The following is a 19833-nucleotide window of genomic DNA, read 5'->3' as shown; positions in this document are numbered from 1 at the left end:
TCAACATTTCACAGACTCTAGGAGGGCAATGCAGCCAGCTTCGAGAAGCTGCTCCCTGAGCCTCTTGTATCTTGTACCAGGCTTTCTTGGGTTTTGCCACTTCTGGGGTTGCCTCTCACTGTCCTGGCAGCCTGGCAAGGGTGTTGATGGCAGGTACTATCCTGGTTCCAACTCACCTTTCCTCAGCTTCCCAGCGCCCCTCTCACAGGTGCCCAGGGCCTGGATTTCTGTTGCTATCAATTTTCTCAGGCTTTATGACAAGAGCATACTATGATATAGGCTTAATGAAGAATTAGAGGAGTAAAGCAGGACTCCACACAGGGGCAACTTGGAGGATCCGGGAGAACGTTTTCTTGTCAGCAGTGAAGGTAAAAGCGGTATTGAGTGAGTCAGAGCTGCTAGAAGCCCGCTTCAGAACGGTCCCTGCCTCGTAAGACTATGCTGCCATCCGCTGGACAGTTAAGAAATGGAAACCGTGTTCGTAATTACCAGATACCAGAGACCAAATTCATTTCACCTTTGAGCAATCTAGTCTCCTGTGCTGTGTGAAAACAAGGGGACTGGCATTTGTTTTGTTTGACCCTTTAAACTCTTTGCAAAAAAAGTCACAACACGTGGCATTCACAACGTTTGAGTCTGAGTCCTGGTCTGAATGCGTTTTCATTTGAGGCTGAGTTCTGCCTGTGACATGTGACACAGACATCGGGCCAGGGACTGTATTACACCAGTGAGTGGATAGATACGCCCCTAAGGATTTCACCTCATAAAACAGTTTAAAAGGGGAACTTACGTGCAACAGAATTAAGATTCCTTCTCTCATTTCAAAGACTATCTGGGGACCTGTAGTGAAGCCCCTTCACAAATTTGTAGCTGGCAAGTTTCCAAGCCAAGACCCCAGAATCCCTTCCGGGAGGCACTTACCAACAGTACTTCACCAGATGACCGCAACCAGCCTGAGAATTCCCAGGTTGGAAAGGACCTGGTGATGGTGATGTTGGGTACAGCAGAAAGGACCAGTCCTGGCAAGAGGTCCCTGCCCAGCACCCTGGAGTTTCAGTGCTGACATGGGGCTTTGGGAAGAGCTGTGTTGTGAGCCCAGATTTGAATCCAGCTCATTTCTCTCCCAACAATTCACAGCTGATGGCAATGTCAGCCTGGTGACCAGAGTCTTGCCAGCTGCCCTTCTTCTGAAGGGGAAGATGCTCAAACTTGAAACCTCATAACCCCTGCCACTTTTCTTCAGTGTGCTGGTTTGTTTGATCAAGGAATGGAAAACACCTGTCAATAGCACGCCTACCCAAGAGGCACCATGAGCAATCCCTCCCCATGCAAAACAGCCAAGCTCCTCCCCCACTCCGTCTGCAACTTTCAGGCCTCAGCCTGGGCACTGTGAGATGGGGAGGGAGTTGGTGGAAGGAATCCCTGGCGAGGTTGGAAAAGCAGTGGACCTAAGCCCCTGTCACATCCTGCCTGCCTTATAATAGACAACAGATGGCCATTACTGCTGCTGTGTTCACATACTCACGGTCTGAGGAATCCCTGGAAAGCTCAGGCAATTAAACCTTAAGCATTTTTGTGTGAATTTAAGGTATGCAGCATAGTGTCTCTGTCTTTTTGGGCAGAATGTGTGGAGTACAGCTTAACCCTGCTAATTTCGGACTGTCAAGTGAGCTTCTGCTTCTAAGCTGGGCAGCATGAACTGTTGTTTGTGGCAGGACCCAAGAGTGTGGCCCAACACATTACTGTAAACCCACTCAAAACATTATGAGAGTTTTATGTATTTTTGACTCAGTCACACAGTTCTCGAGTATACTCATTGTGGATGACAATGTCATACTTCAAAGTAAATAGCTTGGACACATTTGTCATCCACTCTGCAGTGCAGATTCAGGGCTGGATGGTGGATCTGGCTAGAGCCCTTTTCCTAGCTGGTGTTATTGTCACCATACATACACTAGCTTCCATGATATTGGCTGATACTGTTTCTCCATCTTCTGTGTCCTCCCAAAGGCTGTTGGGTTGCTCTGGTGTATTAGCATAGAGTATCAAGGAAGCTAGTTAGCCCTGTAGGAACATCCAGGAAAAGGGGTGTTTACCTACAAACCTGGCTGAAAGAAGGATTATGTAACCTGCTCCGGAGCCCAGTGGCTGGGTCCCCTTCCTTGGTGTTAAGATGGGCAATACTGGGGGTGCAGAGCGGACTGAGCTGGGAACCCCCACCCTGAGAATTTAACTTTGTAGAATTACTTTCTTGCAGCCATGATTCTGAGTATCAGTATTTCTCCATGTCTGTGCCAGGATTCTGGTCATGGGCAAGGTGCCAATCAAGCAGGTCCTTTGAGGCCCAGACAGTATAGTATGTTAGAGTTCCGTACTGTTCTCAAGAGGGCCAAATGGCACCAACTCCGTGAAGCCACAGAGAAGAACTTGCAGCATCTGTTAGGATGACTGCCTGCCTTGCCTCCCTGGGATTCACCCCCACCTCCTGATTAGACTAGAAACTTCTTGGGGGCCAAACAGTGCCACAGTTGTCATTGAAATTGTGTGAACGATAAGCCTAACCTTTTCTTAGTACTTGGGATGTGTTAGGCTCCGTCTTAATTGTATCCTATTTAATCCCACAGTCCAAAGAGTTAAATCCCATCACTACACTGTGTCAATAGATAAGAAAACCAAACTTTGCTCAAATTTGTACAACCAGGAAATAGCAGTAAGGTCTCAGGTCACAGTGCCACACCCTCCCAGTCCCCTAGCCCCCAAAAACTGCTTCAGCGGAGCTGTGTATTGTTCAGCAAGTGGGAAAAGGCCATGCAGCACATGGCCGAGGTCAGGGGACAATTTTTGTTGATTTAGTTTGCTCCTTCCATCTTTATACCTGCAGTGAGTATTGAACTCAAGGCATTAGGGTTTTCATGACATCTTTCCCAGATGAGCCATCTCACTGGGTCCATGAAGCTTATTTCTAAGAATCTTTGTCAGATTGTAGAGGTTTATTAGATTAATGACAACCATAAATGATTTTTTTTTGTTTTTGTTTTTCGAGACAAGGTTTTTCTGCATAGTTTTGGAGCCTGTCATAAATGATCCTTAAGCAAATATCCATTTGTAATTTAACAAACCCGAGAAGCCAGCTGCTCTTGCTGCTACCCTTCACCCACTTTAGATGTTAAAATAACCAAGGTGTGGCTGTGACCTTCATTGTATGGATTCCATTCTAGCCTTGAGATCTTTATACTGGAGTGCCCTTAAACCAGCCAGGCCCTGTTCGGTTTGGGTGCATAGGCACATGCAAGGCGACAAGAACGTAAGCACAAAATACAGGAAAGAGAAGCAATTTACTCTTTAAGGCTCTTTGGGTGCTGATGGGTGTGGGGCCAGGGTGATGGTGAGCTGGTCACAGAACAAAGTTCAGCCAGCAGGTAGCAAGTGCAAGAGGACCTGGGGGCCACGCCTTTATTAAGGTCCTCATGCATACTCCGTGGCCTTTCAGAGACTGGTTGGTTTAAAGAAAACTCATGTGAAGTAGAAATCATTTGGTCTGGGGTGCTAATCATTAGGTTTGATTGTGGTTAGCAGCTGAAAATGGGTTTGTGGTCAGTGAGATGAGGAGCCAACCCAAAGAGGAGGGGATCTTAACTCAGCTAAAGGTGACTGACTGAGCAAAAGTGGGTCTCAGATTATGTCAGACTTAGAAATGAGTGTTGAGCCAACACATTCCTGCCTGCTGCTGTTTTGCTAAGCATGGTTATGGGCAGCCTATGTATACCTGGACTCTGTTCCCCAGCAAAGGAACTCCCCCGCTCCACCCCACCCGACACACACTCTGCTGGATGTTTGGAAGAGGCAGGCAGCAAGCTGGTTTGGGTCAGCTTGAGAGGTCTCTAGCCCAGGGAATCTGTACTTGCCCATCTGACACTAGCTCAAAGGGACCATGAGCTGCAGGACTCTGCCAGAGCTCTGGGAAGTCTGATGTCAAACTGAGCCCCAACCGGCTGCTTAGGTGTTTAAGCAAACATTCCCAGCATGGCCATAAACAGGACCAAGTAGACCAGCATGAATTAGCTAGCTGTTAGTCACACAGAACAATTATAATTCTAGTAGCTGGTATTGTTTAGGAACTCTTGTGGAGCTTATGGAACTGCTGGATGGGATGGGAATGCTGCAATCATGTTTACTGAAACACTTCCCTAAGTGCTACTGAACATGTGGCTGTCAGGACTGTTGTGGATAGGGGTCTCAGAGGGTATTTCTGAGGAAAGTCATGATGTTCAGGAAGCCTGAAGCTTGGGGACACATCTTTACATCTAACCAACAAATGAAATATTTTTTGATGTGAAAAATAACGATGAGCCGGCTCCTAAGATTGTTTATGGAATCTGCGAATTTTTATTATTAATAACTCTTTGTCAATTTGTGTGTGTGTGTGTGTGTGTGTGTGTGTGTGTGTGTGTGTGTCTGTGTGTGTCTGTGTCTGTGTCTGTGTCTGTCTGTCTGTCTATATTTATGTATGTAATAGCCAGAGGTCAATCTTGAGTGCTGTTCCTGGCCTGGAACTCAATGGTTAGGCTAGACTGGCTGGCCAGCCACGGATCTAGCTGTCTCACTCCAGTGCTGGAATACAAGGGCAAGCCAATCTGCTCAGCTGTTTTTGTGGGTTCTGGGAATCAGACTCAGAATCCTCACGCTCTCAGGATGAGCACTTTACTGAGTCCTCTCCTCCGTCTTCTTTCCATTCTTTGTAAATGAAAACGTGCTCTGCCGCACGTACATTTCCCTTAGACCAACAATAATTCTCTTCAAAGTGGAGAACTCCAGGCTGGAGAGATGGGTCAGTGGTTGAGAGCACCGGCTGCTCTTCCAGAGGCCCCAGGTTTGATTCCAGCACCCACCCGGAGACTCACAATCAAATGCAACTCCAGTGTCAGGGGACCCAACAACAAAACTCTTCTGACCATAGGTAGCAGGAATGAACACATCCAAGCAGAATTTCCATATACATAAAATAATAATTTAAAAAAATTAAAAATTGGGAACTGAAGAAAAAAAAAACCAAACAAGACAACCAAAAACCCATCCCAAACTCAGTGATGAAGACATCTTCTTTTTACTTTTACTAGAAATAAAAAAAAAAAAAAATCAAGAAAGCACCAAAAAGCACCTTTGATGAATGAATATGCAAACTTGTACCCAGGTTTATTTTCTGTTAGCCAAATCTCTAAGAAGCCCTTAGAGAAGAGTGAGACCGGAAATTAAGTTCAGACAACCACACTGTCAATTAGTTTATTAGGAACTCATCCTTAGCTACTCCGAGCTTTCAGAGAACACCACTGTATAAGTGGATGTGGCTACACGTTACTCAGAACGCCCTCAAAGCCGAGACCCTGTGGCGATACTTACATGCTCTTTGACTAGGAAGTAGCTAGTTACAATGACAAGGTACAAAAAATAATAAGCATGCAGCCCTTTATTTAGTTTGCAAGGTCTCTGCTTACAGTTCTGTATGTTACATGGCTGTGTTATACAAATAACAGTTATTTACAAAACCCCTCAAGCTGTGCAAACTTGGAGCTCTTTAAAAATGTATGGGTAGTCCCGTTTCTGCCCATCCCGATATAGACTCTTAAAGCATGCATAAAAATGAACTTTGGTGTGGGGAAACTACCCTATGTGCTATCACACACAGTATTTTGATGTCTATTTATATTTATATATTTACAAAAGTTCCTCAGTGTACAGAACCGTACAGGAGTGTACGTTTTTAAAATCCACATTGTAATGGCATGTGTATCACCAGGTCTAGGAAAACGTAAAAAGGGGTTAGACATCGCAACAAAAATCACTACTGAACACTAATTCTTGTTTTTTGTTTTGCTTTTTAAGAAAAAAGGAAGAAGAAAATAAAAACAAAAGCAAAGAAAAAGAAAACAGACTTGCTTGGGCTAGCAAATTATCATACATACTTTCGATGGCAGTGCAAGGGTTTGCTGACTTCCTTCCTATGGGCTGTGGGAGCTCACTGGCTTAGGGTCTAGCATGCTACTTTCAAATGTACAACGCTGTAGTATCAAAATGTTCTGGCAAAAAAGATCTTGAAAGGAACCATGAAGTTTTGACAAAAATAGAAATCTGTAATAAAGCTAAATAACACTAAAATAAAAGAAAATATCATAATATATGCTTTACAATTTATATAGTCACATGTGTGTATCTCTCTCTGTTCACCTCTAGTCTCTGTAATGAAAAATAGTTTTATACAAAACATACTAAAATTCTGGAATCATACATGTTTTACATGCGGAGTACAGCTTGTCCCACACATCTCTTCACTCTTACCATACTCTCTTTGTTTTGATAGCACATGCTTTCTTCATTTAATAGGTATTGAGTCTAGACAGTAAACACTATGTAAGTACAACAGCCACAGAGTAGAAAAAACAAGCTTTACTGCAATCTATGAACTCAGTATTTAGCACATACTTTGCATGAAGCCTTGATCAGCACAACAATATGGAACATTCTCTTGTGAAAACAGTTGTTCCAGACTGCTAAAAGTTAAAAACAAGAATGTAATTCCATCTTGTGCCTAATAGGATCTGGCCTTTAAGAAGTTTCCTTTGCTGTGGATGGGGTGGCTTTGCTTGAACTTCCGTTCTGTGCTTTGTAGCTGGCGAGGCTAGGAGTATGGATGGTCCTGACGCCCCTGGCACCTTGATTCAGGGAGGTGGGAGAGGCAGGGGAGGGAGGGGAGGAGGAGGAGGAAGAGGAAGTAGGGGCAGCTCGGCCATTTTGAGTCTGCAGTGCAAATGAAAGGTGATGGCCTTTACCTGCATGAGGCGGGCTCTGAAACTTTAAGGAGCCATTAGAGACAGAAGGGATGAGGGAGGCGGAGTGAGTGGACCGTCCTGCTTGGGGGCTGAGAGGGGTAGAAGCCATCGATGGTTTAGTAGCAGGTGCACTGGGGAGGTTAGAGCTGTCGCCACTAGCAGAGGATAGGGAAGTGCTTTTCCCAGAGCTGGGAGAGAGGGCTGGAATCTTAGAGGCAGGGAAGGAGGGGGAAGGAGGCTTACAATCCCCACTAGCTTTCTTAGCACTTCCGTTAGCCTGCAAACAAAGATGGCGGGAGACATTCTGTCAGAAAGCTGGAAACATGATCAACACACAGGGCCTGGCAACACAGCCCTTCTGAGAATCATTCAGCCACAGAAAAACAACATACAGTCCGAGGCCTGAGCTAAGTTTTGTGCTTATCTGGACCTGGAGGAAACCACCCCATGCACATAGCAAAGGAGGTACTGAAAGGACAGAAAAGAAAGACCACACATCACACATTCCATGGGCATCCCCAGTGCCAGTCAGCCATGCATGGGGATTGTGACGGGGGGGGGGGGGGGTAGGGGGGGAGTGGGGGGGGGAGGGAGTGGGGGGGGAGTGTGAATGTGCTTCTAATGTGGGAGAGCTAATGGGATTTTAAAGCAATGCAGTCAACACAGACGTTAGTAGTGGTGACTTAAGAGCAGTCACGACAGGTTGGTTTGTCTCTGTGTCCCAAGAGGTTTGGAGGAAGCATTACATTCACCAAAGAAACCACCACTGGCTTGGCACCATGTGTTAACAGTTAAGATTTGGAGTCACAAAGGAAAAGATGTTTTATTGTAAGCATGCAAGAGTGTGGTGAAAAGTTTAACAGAGGTTCTTTTTAGACTTTCTTCATGCCCCCAGATCCAAGATGTCTATGGAAATGATACCTCACACAGAAAACACAGTATTTGGTATAAACTAAGTCAGCGACTGGCTTCTTAACTGCAATAGTGTCCATCCAAAATTTGGTTTAAGGTAAAACTACCTGGCGGTATTGGCGGGGATCCTGGAGTTTGGATTGTTTGCTGGGCTTATCCAGGCTTCCAGGTCTGTTCTTAGAACTCATGGGGACTGGCATCCGACTTGTCTGTGAGGTGGTGATGGAGCCCTGTGGAAGGACCAGTGAGAGGGGAGACAAAGAGAAGAAGGTGAGTGGATTGTTACGGAGACTGCCCCACTATATGCAGAGAAGATCAAGTGAAAAGCTAGCGCCCTACATGCAGGACAGACCCAGGAGACACCAACTGGGTTAATCAGAAGAATCAAACAGAATCAACAGCTCACTACTGATCAATTGGATTTTAATGTGAGTACCAACAGCACACGGCTGACCCAGCTTCCTTCTATGGACCCAACACCAATCAGCAACAGAGGCACAAACAGAATTGATTAGCTGTTAGACATTTGTTGCCGTTGTTTTTGGAAGGCGACGGAGAAGGGAGGAGAGACGGGTACATGACGAATAGACAAAAACGCGAGCCACCTGAAAGGAAGCGATTAAATCACGAGACACCTTTTGCTACTGTGATTATGACAGGCTTAAGAAGCAGCTGGATCTTTCCACTTTCTACAGACCAAGATACCTTACGTGAAGCTGAAGATATGGACGTGGGGGGCTCTGGGGCAGGGGGCACTTCATCCAGAACTAGCAAGGACCGGGGAGAGACCTCTTGGGCTATGTGGGGCGAGCTTGCACCACAATCTCTGTTGGAAGAACACGGGGTGTCAACTAGGGCCCTGGGGCTCATTTCACTGATTGTATTTTCAAGTTGCCTTATGGTCTGCTCCAGGCTGTCCAGCGTTTTGTAAGTATTTTTCCTAATTTCATCCGTCCTTGAAGTTGGAGATGTGCCTTCGAGACCAGGCTGTTCTTGTCTCCTAGCCATGGTTTTTGGGGCATCTTCAGGCTGTGACCTGGTGATTTCAAACCTCTTGGCCTCTTTGTGCTGTTTCAAAGTGCCATCCTCTTCCTCTTCCTCATAGACCACCACCTGCAGGGTTTTCTTTCCCGTTTTCGTTCCTGTGCGGATTGCCTGAGTAAGAGCAGCAAGTTGCTTTTTAGGGAATTTGAACTTAAACTTTTTCTTGGGGCTTTCAAACTGGTCATCAGCCATGTCACTCTTGTTTCCCGAGTCTGGAGAATCTTCAGAGCTAAGCTTTCTCTGCTCAGCTTTATGAACTTCCTGCTTTCCTGGAGTTTGACTCTCTGCTGCAAGGGAGTTGGGTCGTGATTGTGTCTCTGCCTTTTGTCCCCTCCCACCACTTCCCGAGTCAACCTGCTTATGAGACATTTGGGAAGAAGGCTGGACTCCAGCGTCTCCATCTTCCTCCTCTTCCTCCTCCTCGATCTTTTCCTCTGTCATCATTCTCTCTAGTTCCTCATCACATTCCTCAAAGATAGTTGAAAGTCTCTTATACGCAGATCGGATGTCCATGGGTTCATCAAAAATGATGATAACTGGCTTCTTGTCTAGACACATGACTGGCTCTTCAGCTTCAGTCCCTTCTTGCTGAGAGGTTGTCTCTTTTCTTGCATCAATATTGACTGTCTGTACATCTTGTCCCTTTTGGCTCACAATGTCATGGACCTCCCCACTGGACAGAACCTGCACAGCATTTTTGGTGATCATGAAGGCGATATTATCAGTGGCTGTGTGTTCCTCACTGGGAGAACTTGGAGTTGACTCTCCATCCTCAATAGTGTTCATGTTAGCATGCCTACCCACCTTGGATCTCAGGACAACTTGGCCAAGGTCTGTCATGAGAACATCGTGATCTTGTGTTTTGGCCTCATGAATACTTAATTCTGCTGATCTAGGTGGGGGAGGAATGTGACTCTTATCTGTATTTTCCTGTCCTTGTCGGTCTGCCTCTCTTGTCTTTCCATAATTCAACTTTTGATTGTCGGTGTCAGGAATAACACACTGTAGTCCCGAGACCTTAGGCCCTTGGCTGAGTTCACCTTCCAATGAATTCATGCCAGTGAAATGGAAATTGACCTTAGGCACATTTTTCTGGGAATAATTTCTACTGTCTCTGAATAGATTCTTATTGGGTGTGGAATTGTCCTCCATGAAGGTGTCACCTCTACATTCTGGTGTTCTTGATGGGTCAGGCCCACTAGTCACCACTGTTCTTTCCCACTTGGGAGGGCCACTAGGTCTCAGAGCCCCTGCAGTAACCTGAGAGGCAAAGTGGAGAAAGGAAACCACACACATTAATCAGAAAAGGATCTGCAAGGGAAGGAAATTAAACTGCATAGCATCAGTTGGCACCCAGATACGGCAAACTCACCTTCTGAGATTCCACTTGGGGGCCATTTTCACATTCAACATCAGATTTTCGTACATCTTCAGGGAAAAATTCCAAATTCTGGTAGAATAGTGTAGGACATGTTACTCCACAAAACCACATGCTCCCCAAAGTGGACTATAACTATCGTTCAATTACATTTCCAAACATGCGTGCGGCCTGAAGCTCATGTGTTACCCAGCAACCCGAACCCTACAGCTCTGTTTACCTGGGACTGCTTAGTTCTCCAACCTCCAAAACTGCCCTGTATTCATATAAGACGAAAGTCTCCATTAGTAGAATATTTCAAGTGTTCCCAATTTTAGGTGGGGGGCAGGGAAGAGGATAAGTGGAGCCATTAACAATGTCTTTTCAATGCCTAACTGTCTGTGATCTCAGCAGACTCTAAAACCAGAACTGTAGGAGGCACACTGGGTTGGTGGTGGGGCAAGCAGCAATTAGTATTCTGATAGACATCTGCCTCTTACTGATGTGACTTTGGACACATCCTTTATTTCACATCTCTGTACCTCAGGTTTTGGTTTTGTTTTGCCTATAAACTGAGGAACAAGAGCAGAGTTTTAAAATGTCCCTTCCAATTCTTTTATGGATATCAGTCCATAAGGAGTTCTGTTTGGGTTGGTTGTCATACTCTGGGATAAAAAACATTTTTCTTCCATGGCCCAGTGACAGGATGAAAATGTCTTTGCAGGTTATTAATGTGTTCAAATAACCTTCAAATTAATTAACAGCCCCGAGGATTACATCTACATTTGCAGTGATAATACTTCCCAGTTTGCAGCCATGTAGTCCTCAATAACAGAGACACGTCCTGACAAATGTGTCACAGAGTGATTCTGTTGTGCAAGCATCTGAGCGTGTGCTCACATTCACCAGATGTTGAGGCTACCATTGTGCTTGGCCTCAGGATGCTAGTGACAGACTCAACAGACCAGCACATGAAGCTGCTGTCTGTGTAGCCCAGCCTACTGTGTTACGGTGACTTTTGGTTTTCACATAACTAGAAGTCTACTCTAAGACACTGATGAAAAATAAAGAAAATTTTATAGACTAGTGACAGCTTTTAGGATCCTTATCCCATCAGGCAGGGAAGGGAACTTTCTCTTTCATACATCAGCATCAAGTAGACCTGTGTAGACCACCACAAAACACCTCAGCACAACAGTAAGATGTAACTGACTGCTGTCAGTTAGGATCTCAATGGATGAGCCACCACTGTAGACGTGGTCCATTGCTCACCAAAACATTATGTTACATGGTGTGTGACTGTAATCTAAAAAGAAAACAAAGATGGCGGCTGTGATGTCCTAGTCAGTTTTAATTCCCTGCATTTTATGATGCAGCTTTTATTCTCTATATTTTAAGATGTAAAGATGTTCATGGGGGAGTCTCACTAAGATTCAGGGTTGAAGACCCAACGGCAGGCAGTGAGGATCCACGTAATAAGAGTATTTCGTCTAAGGGCACTGTGTTCTAGCCTGGCTGTATGAGTAGCCCCAGGCCCTGTGTATCCCTAATTTTAGGATACCTTCTCCTCACAGGGTACTGCTGCTGGCCTTTCTAGCTGTAGAACGCCAAGAGGAAGTGATATCTGTCACAAGGTGACATACAGTCCCAATGATGGCTGTTTGGTTAAAGCAATGACAATATCACAAAGCACAATAACCGCAGGCTGTGCCAAAGTTAACACGACTGTCCTGGTTTAGAGTGGAAGGAATAGTCACACACATTAAGGAATAACACAAACAACACAGTCAGCATGAACCACACGGAACACCATTAGTGACCAAGAACGAGGTGCACTCGCCACCAGCCACCCCCTGGAGTTTCTCCAGACAGGGGCAGTTCTGCTGCTGCAAGAGAATGTGAGTTTTTCTGTGGGATTTGAAATTCAGATTATAAAGCAACTGATTTAGCACATAAAAGATTTTAAGGAGAATATTAAATGAGGATCCAGCCCAACGTTTCAGTTCCAAACATGCAACTAGTATATTTCACTAGGACCCAAGTAAAAGTTGACTCTCTGAATCAAAGAAAGGATTGCATATGTGTAAACTCAAGTCCCCTGCCAGGCCCATTTACTGGGGGTGGGGGAGGCAGGGGAAGTGGTGGGGTTGGCATCTGCACTGGTTGGTAAGGGCCACACCATAGCCACTATTAAATATTTCCAGTCTCACTCTGTAATATGTATATTCGAATACAATTCAGTAGTGGGACTACTCCAGCAGCAAGTAACTAAGCTGAAGACTAGTTTAGATTTCACATGGACAATTGTATTTAATCAATAGGCTAGACACAAAAGGGAATAAATGTATCAAAGCAAGCGCATGAACTTCAGGGAAACTTGGTCATAGTTGCCATGGAAATTGACAGTGATTTCTTAGTCACAATTTTGCCTGAAAGGCAATCAACCTTCTTTAATATTTGCTTATGAGCCCAGTGATTTGGATGACGTAAATGGCTAGGGAAGCATGCTCCATGTGAATGAATAATAAACGGAATAGAGACCCAGTCATGAGGAAACTATAAATGTGGAGTGCCAGGCTGGAGCTTCATGAGGGTAGAAGGAAAAACAATGGAGAAAACATTTAAGTTAAGGAAGGGCAGATGAATAGGCCACAAAGAGGTTAATAAAGACAAAAACTGGGGGGGGGGGGGTTAAGACTGATAGTTCTGGCTATTAGGAAGTGATTCATCTACTGAGTTTATGATCCAAAATGAGTACCTAACCTACAAACTCAGTGTTGGGTGCTCAACAATGAACCACTGGCATTCCCATAGCAAACTGCTTCCAATCTGCTATCAACAGGTGTGAACTTCAGACTGTCAGACAAGAACCCAATGCAACATCAGAGTCAATTAGAATAAGTCTGCAATGAGACAGTCATCAGAGGGGACCTTTGGGAGGTATGAAGTTTCCAGTTAGTGTTCTAGAATGGTCACATTGGTCCAAATACAACATGCCAGGCCCTGCCAGAGGCCTTCTACAAATTAGTAGTAATAAAGCCATATAGGAAAGTTCCACACACTGAACAAGCAACTTGTTTCTGGGGTGATTTCATGGGTTTAGTGTTCTGCATGAGACAGCTTGCCTGTCATTGTCTAATAACCTGCTAGTGTAGAAAGACACCCTCTGCCTGCTGACAGTTTCACCTGTCTACTGGGGGCAGATCACTTCACATCAGGGCTCTTTGATGGTGGTGGGCCAGGGCAGAGCAGGTCCCTTGAAGGCTGTTAGATTTGCCCTCTGCAGTCTGATACATCTACCTCACTGAGTTTGCTTTTATAAAAGCCAAGGGTCCAGGTGGAATAGACAGAAGGCCACTTCACAGCTTTTTTTGTTACTATTGTTTCTCTTTATTTAAAATAAAGTAGTGTCCCTCCATTCTGAAATGTAAGTTTCCTGGTGGGAAATGTTAGAACTTGAATTGGTTAAACTTTTTGCCCTTAATTAAGGTGAGGTGGCTCTAAGCCCCCAAGTCCCAAGTGCTCTAGATCCATCCTCACACTGTAGCTCAGACGCTGGTGCCCACAGCTATCTCCTCAGCATGGATGGATGCTTTGCTACACAGCATAGACTCCTCTTCGAAGTCACAAGTATATTATTTTAGCGTTAAAGCTATCCTTACTAATTTTGAAAGATATACCTCAAAAATCGGCAATGATTTGCACGGATCCTGTTTGGCATACTTCAGTGTGTATACAGGTATGTCTCCATGATTCTGAACTTCCATGAGATAGTTTGAAAATGAGAAAAACTTGAATTTACTTGTTAGTATTTCTGGGTTTTTGTTGTTGTTGTTTCTAATGATTGGTCTAAAACTCTCGGAAGGTACACATTCTCTACGTGGGGAAGCCATTGTGTTACTTTTGCCTGTGCTATTGCGTGGTGTTCACAGGGAACAATGCTCACTTTGGAAACCTGAGCCAGATATTTGTAGTCTCGCTCTAACCTGTATCTCTATTGGTCTAAAAAGAAGAGGGAGAGAGCACTGTGGGAAGGCCAGGTGCAGGAGGTCAAGTGCAAGAGTGCCGTGTTAGTAGCAGAGCAGGGCAGGGCAGGGCTGTCTGACTGTGTGGTTAAACAGATAGCTACCACGTGTTACCTTCTTCTCCTTGGGAGGGACTGTGGCGCCTGGCCTAGTGTCTTTAAGGTGGCTGTCAGCTCGGGACTGCTCAGCATGACTGTTTGGATTTACATCCATAAAGGAACACTTCTGGAATGCCTAAGGAATTAAAATACTGAAGTTAACAGGGGTCTGAGTGTATGGAGCAGAAAAGAGGCAGGAATCCAAAGACATGGGGTCCCCAGCCCTGGTCCTGATGCTAGGAGGCAGCATCCTGAAATCCTACATCCCATAGGGCCTCAAGCAGGCTTCTGTCTGAGCTCTAAGCAAAAGCTTCTTTATAAAGATGAAATGGACAGGGCCCTAAAGACTATTAATACTCTTGGGTTGGAGGTGTGGCTCAGTGACACATACATGCTTGGCAGACGAAACTCTGGGCTCAATATCTAACATCAAAGGGGAAAAAATGCTCTCAGGTGCACCTGATTTGACTTAATGTCATTTTTTGTCTTGACCTTTCCATGTTGGTAAATATATAAACAAATCAAGAAAAGATGAAAAGACATCTTTATGTTCTTCATTTCTTATCAGCTTTACTAAGATTATAGGAAGAAAACTCACATGACATTTTAAACTTAAAAAGTAATAATGCATACCTGTTTATTCTCTGAAACAGTCACAGATCCTACTCTGCTCTATTGCTCATTTCCAAGCAATGAATGCTTTTTAGCACCACCTGGTCCTGAATGGCCAAGGAGCTGCTGAGCTCTGGATATAACTGTGGGGTCAGCAGCTGGCTCATGTGAATAAGGCCATGCGAATCGAGACTAGTTCGTAGATAAAAGATCAGCAGTACTGCTTCTGTCTGTCAGATGACGGGGTTGGGGACATCAGGAGAGTCTCTTGACACTGAACTGTGGAGGACAGCTGACAGCTCTGAGTCCAGGACTGCTTAGCATCAGCAGTCCTCATGGCTATGCAATAAGCAGCCAACACAACCAACCACCAGTGCTACCAGGCCTCACTCAAGAGAACTAGTAGAAAAGAATCTCTGGGTTGTGGGCATTTTCCACACAAATGCTCCAGTAATTCTAATGTGCAGTTAGCATTAAAAAGAACTCAATGAAATGAATAATCTTAAATAATTGCCTAATATTCTCTGTATGTCAAATGTTGACATCTGGAAATACTTCAGTAGGCAGAAAGAAGAATTTGTGACTTTGCCAAGTGAGCATTCTAGCATCTGTCCTAACATCTGGACAGAGCTGACAAGAGGGACTCTCTTCTGCCTTCGATGCTTGTCTCTGTTTTAGCCATCTTTGTCCTCCATGCTATCTACTCCTTAGGAAGGGAATCCTGGTTTGTCCCAGATATGCTTGACTTATCTACAGGCCTGTCTATTGAGACCATCTGCTATGTCCTTTGAGCTGTTAGATGTTATATTTCCACACCTGGATTTTCTTCTGATGCCTACTCACCTGAACACAGGACACTATTTAATGGAAACTGCCCTTAGAGGGGACTGAAGAGTCTCTTTGTCGTTCCTGGGGTTTGACTTAAGAGCACACACAGACAAACTAACTAGACCTACAGAGCTAGACAATTTCAGTCTCTATTATAAATAACCACTTGCAGAACAAGAAGCTAGATACCAGATACCCCACTTCCTGGAAAGGGATCATCATAGAAGACACCTAAGACATAGGGCTCTAAATGGTCATCTTGCATAGAAGTTAGAAGTGCCTATGACAAATATACGGTTTCTACTGGAGTGCTAAGATTGGAACATTCAAACGTCTAATGGTTACTAACTATAAATCTGTTTCCTATCAGTAAGTTTCTGACCATTCTAAGGATGCATGAAGGTCTGCTTGGCGGAGGGCTTGACCCAGAACAATCTGTGAGCTTGGATTCAAAGGGTTCACCCCGCCACCCCCAGAACACTCAGCAGTCCCATTTGCCTTTTAAGATGGATGCAAGGAGCTTGATTTTGGCAGATATTACCATGGATACCATGAAAACCAGGGTAGACTCGTATCACAAAATTGACACGGTTTAAAGTTTTCGCCATTCCGTGTGAAGGAATTAGAGTTACTGTCTGTACCAAACCACATGGACGGTGGTGAAAAGATGGCAAAAAAGGTCCAGTGTTTGGTCTAGGAATTATGTATGTATCTAATGAGAGTTCTCAGGACATGCTTGTAGGGAAGAGTCACTTCAGGACAAGAACGTGGGAGGGTCTTGGGTATATACCCTGCAATCCATTCTCAGTCCTAGCAGAGAGTTTGTGTAATTAAATATATATATATATATATATATATATATATATATATATATATATATATATATATATAAAATATTCTCTAATAGGTCAAGGAAATGGAAAAAAATAGAATATTCCTATCATCTAGATCTAGGGAGGTCTGTTACTGATTTTTCTATGTAAACTTTACAGAATTGTTTTAAAAGTGGTCTCTATCCACACATCTTCTGGGTGCCCAGAGAAATGGCTGGCTCTCATCTTGGAAAACTGGAGGTCAGGATTAAGATACAACTAACATGTGCTGGCTCCAGCACCCTTTACTAGCTTTGTCCAGCTGAGAAACCTGTGGGCTCCACAGCCTGAGAAGCCCAGATGCCAAAGGCCAGGAGTCACCTCAGCTACATACCTGGAGTTCCGCCATGATTTTGTCTCCTTCTTCTTCTTCCTCCTCATCCTTGGAGGAAGCGGCAGGGACTGGAGGTGGGGATGGGGCCCAGGCTGAGGCTGGCTCCTCTGTGGGACATTTTGTGGCTCTAGTCTGTGGGGTTGGCCCAGGGTCTTCACTGCTCACCTATAGGGGATTCAAACCACAGATATTGGTGTAAGACCCTCAGGTTAGACACATAGATTCTCAAGGCCTCTTTAGCTCTGGCTCTTCTTGCCAAAAGGCTGTTTTCTTTCCTTGCATTTAGTTTGGGCTTGTTTACATAAGCTGTCACGTTGGTGAGTGAATGAAGAATTATGAAATTGTAAATCCCCCACATTTACAAAAGGCCTTCCCCACATTGCATTTCCAATTGGAAATTGTATTTTTTTCATTTAGCACAAGGGACAAGGCTTTCCAAGCTAAGTGTCAGCTCAAGTAACAGCTTTTTATACAAACACCCACAGCTATGTCTGCTTGGTAAGACCCTCACTCTAGTCTACTGATATCCCACCAGGGAAAGTGGCTGGTGATCTGCATTTCATAGTGTCCCATTAAAAGTCACATCAGGCTGTAGTCCAATAGCACTGGCTGACATTTTCCATCTGAGGCACTTTTTGGAGATCTAGATGAGTTGAATCACTACTCTTTTTTTTTCTTTTTCTTTTTCTTATGTTCAGACAGATAGAACTGTCTGTACCCAGATGTCTGCACCCAGAAACCAGTTTGCCAGGACTCAACCCATCCGACCTTAGACATGCTCTCCTTTCTGCCGGTGTAGACCACATCGCCAGACCTTGTGGTGGTGAGTCCTGACCCAGGAAGGTAGCTTCTCCGAGGGGGTGGGGGCGGAGGAGGGGGTGACTTTCCCCCTAGCTTGTCCAACTCCTGCTCTGAATTTGGAGAATCTTCTGGAAGAGAGTATGCCATTTCAAAGATAATCTCTTTTCAAGATATATCTGTATGCAAACGCAATGCAATTTGACGTACAAGCTCTCTCTTCTTGCCATAGACAAATGATTAAGAATACAGCCTTGCCAACAAACTGAACTTAACTCCCAGAAAGCCCCTGCATGTGTGACCTCCCTTCCTGCTGACTCAGTTCTCTCATCTCTTACATACTACATATAACATACTTATTGTGACTCCAATGCTAACTATGAGATTTATTATTAAATGAATTTCTTGGTCTATACAAAAACTAGGGGGGCACCAGAAAAGTGAAAAAACTGGGCAACTAGAGGTAAGAGCCCTTTGCCAGGCTTCCGAAGCCTCCAACCCCAGCCTGAAACAGTATATCCATAAGAATTGACACAGCTCTGGGAATAGCTAAAGAGGGGAGAGGTAGAGAGGAAATGGGGACAAATCCCAGCACCTGGGAGGCAGAGACAGGCAGATCTCTGTGAGTTCGAGGCCAGCCTGGTCTACAGAGCAAGTTCCAGGACAGGCTCCAAAGCTACAGAGAAACCCTGTCTTGAAAAACAAAAAGAAAGAAGACCTTGTATATAGGCTTTTGTTCACTAGTAAAGATGCATAAATGCAGCCAGGCAGTGGTGGTGCATACCTTTAATCCCAGCACTTGGGAGGCAGAGGCAGGAGGATCTCTGTGAGTTCGAGGCCAGCCTGGGCTACAGAGTGAGTTCCAGGAAAGGTTACAAAGCTACACAGAGAAACCCTGTCTCAAAGAAACAAAAGAAAACAACAAAACAAAAAGCATAAATGCATACAATGACATCTCTCTCTCTCTCTCTCTATCACACACACACACACACTCACACACACACACACACACACACACACACACTGACAGAAACCAGAATTTACAGTTACTGATATACATTCTGGGTGGCCTGTACATTAGTGAACTATTTCTGATAGTGTTTTTTTGTTTGTTTGTTTGTTTTGTTTTTTAAGTAGGAAATAGCAATATACTAAATGAAAACATTCACGTTGGTAGCTGAATAATTTATGCAGGACTTTTTTTTAATTTTTATTTACTTTTGGTTTCTTGAGACAGGGTTTCTCTGTGTAGCCCTGGCTGTCCTCAAAGTCGGAGATCCACCTGCCCCTACCTCCCAAGTGCTGGGATTAAAGGCATGCACTACCACCGCCCACTGAGAATTTTTTAATCTGAAGGTAAAAAGTGAAAATGAGACATCTTTACAAAATGTGTGCTATATTTGTGGTGCATAAATAAGGAAAAATTATGAGAATCATATGAAAGACCAACAGACTGTGAGAAGGTTAGTAATAGGGGAGGCAGTTATACAAGGTAGACGTGTCATGAGGTGAATCAGACATTCTCTCCAGAGACCTGAGGAGAAAAGCCAGCTTTGGAGAATGACTCCTCCAATGTCTTGACGTCCTTGAGACATTCCTTTTGTAGAGATTGTATTGTGCATGTGTGTGGGAGTGTTATCTATGGCCTGTACCTAGAAGTCAGAAGACAACCTTCAGGATTGGTTCTCCCCTTCTACTGCTTCGGTTTGGGGATGAACTCAAGTTGTCAGGCTTGGTGATGAGTGACATTGCCTGCTGAGCCACAGAGATTCTTCAGAAAGTGAGACATGGTCTTGTTGTCCCACAGGAGCTTATATGTGTGACCACTTCTGATTTGAAGCCAGTGAGCCTGCACATCTCTGCAAGGCCTGATGTGGGCCGGCCCTCACCTGACAGCTCTAGCTTGTCCACCGAGGCTTCGGCTTTTGGCACTGGGCCGGAAGCTGGCGGCATCTCCAGGTTTGGGATTGACTTCATGATGTTGGCCTGAGCTTCTTCCAGTAGCTTCTCAAACTCTTTCCCGTTATAGTGTTCCAGATTTTGCCTTTTTTCTTCCCATTTTCTTTCTGCTTTCTGAAGGAAAATAACAATTGTAGAGAGTTTAAAAACTAGAGAGAAGATTTAGGTTA

General features: G+C 44.5%; 1 protein-coding gene across 13 annotated transcripts in view; it reads right to left on the bottom strand.

The window, feature by feature from the left end:
- Positions 1 to 5249: 5249 nt before the first annotated feature.
- The window catches only part of Kiaa1217 (KIAA1217 ortholog), a 496947-nt gene continuing 482363 nt past the window's right edge, over positions 5250 to 19833 (bottom strand). For 5 of the 13 annotated variants that reach the window (XM_036187450.1, XM_036187445.1, XM_036187446.1 and 2 more), the window contains 8 exons: positions 19594 to 19777; positions 17675 to 17835; positions 16907 to 17071; positions 14277 to 14396; positions 10153 to 10230; positions 8442 to 10040; positions 7844 to 7966; positions 5250 to 7101 (listed from right to left, as the gene is read on the bottom strand). In XM_036187450.1, coding sequence (XP_036043343.1) covers positions 6601 to 7101; positions 7844 to 7966; positions 8442 to 10040; positions 10153 to 10230; positions 14277 to 14396; positions 16907 to 17071; positions 17675 to 17835; positions 19594 to 19777 — 2931 coding nt within the window. In that variant the 3' untranslated portion in view covers positions 5250 to 6600. The remainder of the gene's footprint in view (positions 7102 to 7843; positions 7967 to 8441; positions 10041 to 10152; positions 10231 to 14276; positions 14397 to 16906; positions 17072 to 17674; positions 17836 to 19593; positions 19778 to 19833) is intronic. The other 8 variants (XM_036187453.1, XM_036187454.1, XM_036187457.1 and 5 more) reach the window with 4 other exon arrangements.

Source organism: Onychomys torridus, chromosome 5 (genome assembly GCF_903995425.1).
Source record: "Onychomys torridus chromosome 5, mOncTor1.1, whole genome shotgun sequence".
In the NCBI taxonomy this organism is placed as follows: Eukaryota; Metazoa; Chordata; class Mammalia; order Rodentia; family Cricetidae; genus Onychomys; species Onychomys torridus.
Note: the sequence above shows the minus strand (reverse complement) of the source record. Positions and strands in the feature narration are given on the sequence as shown.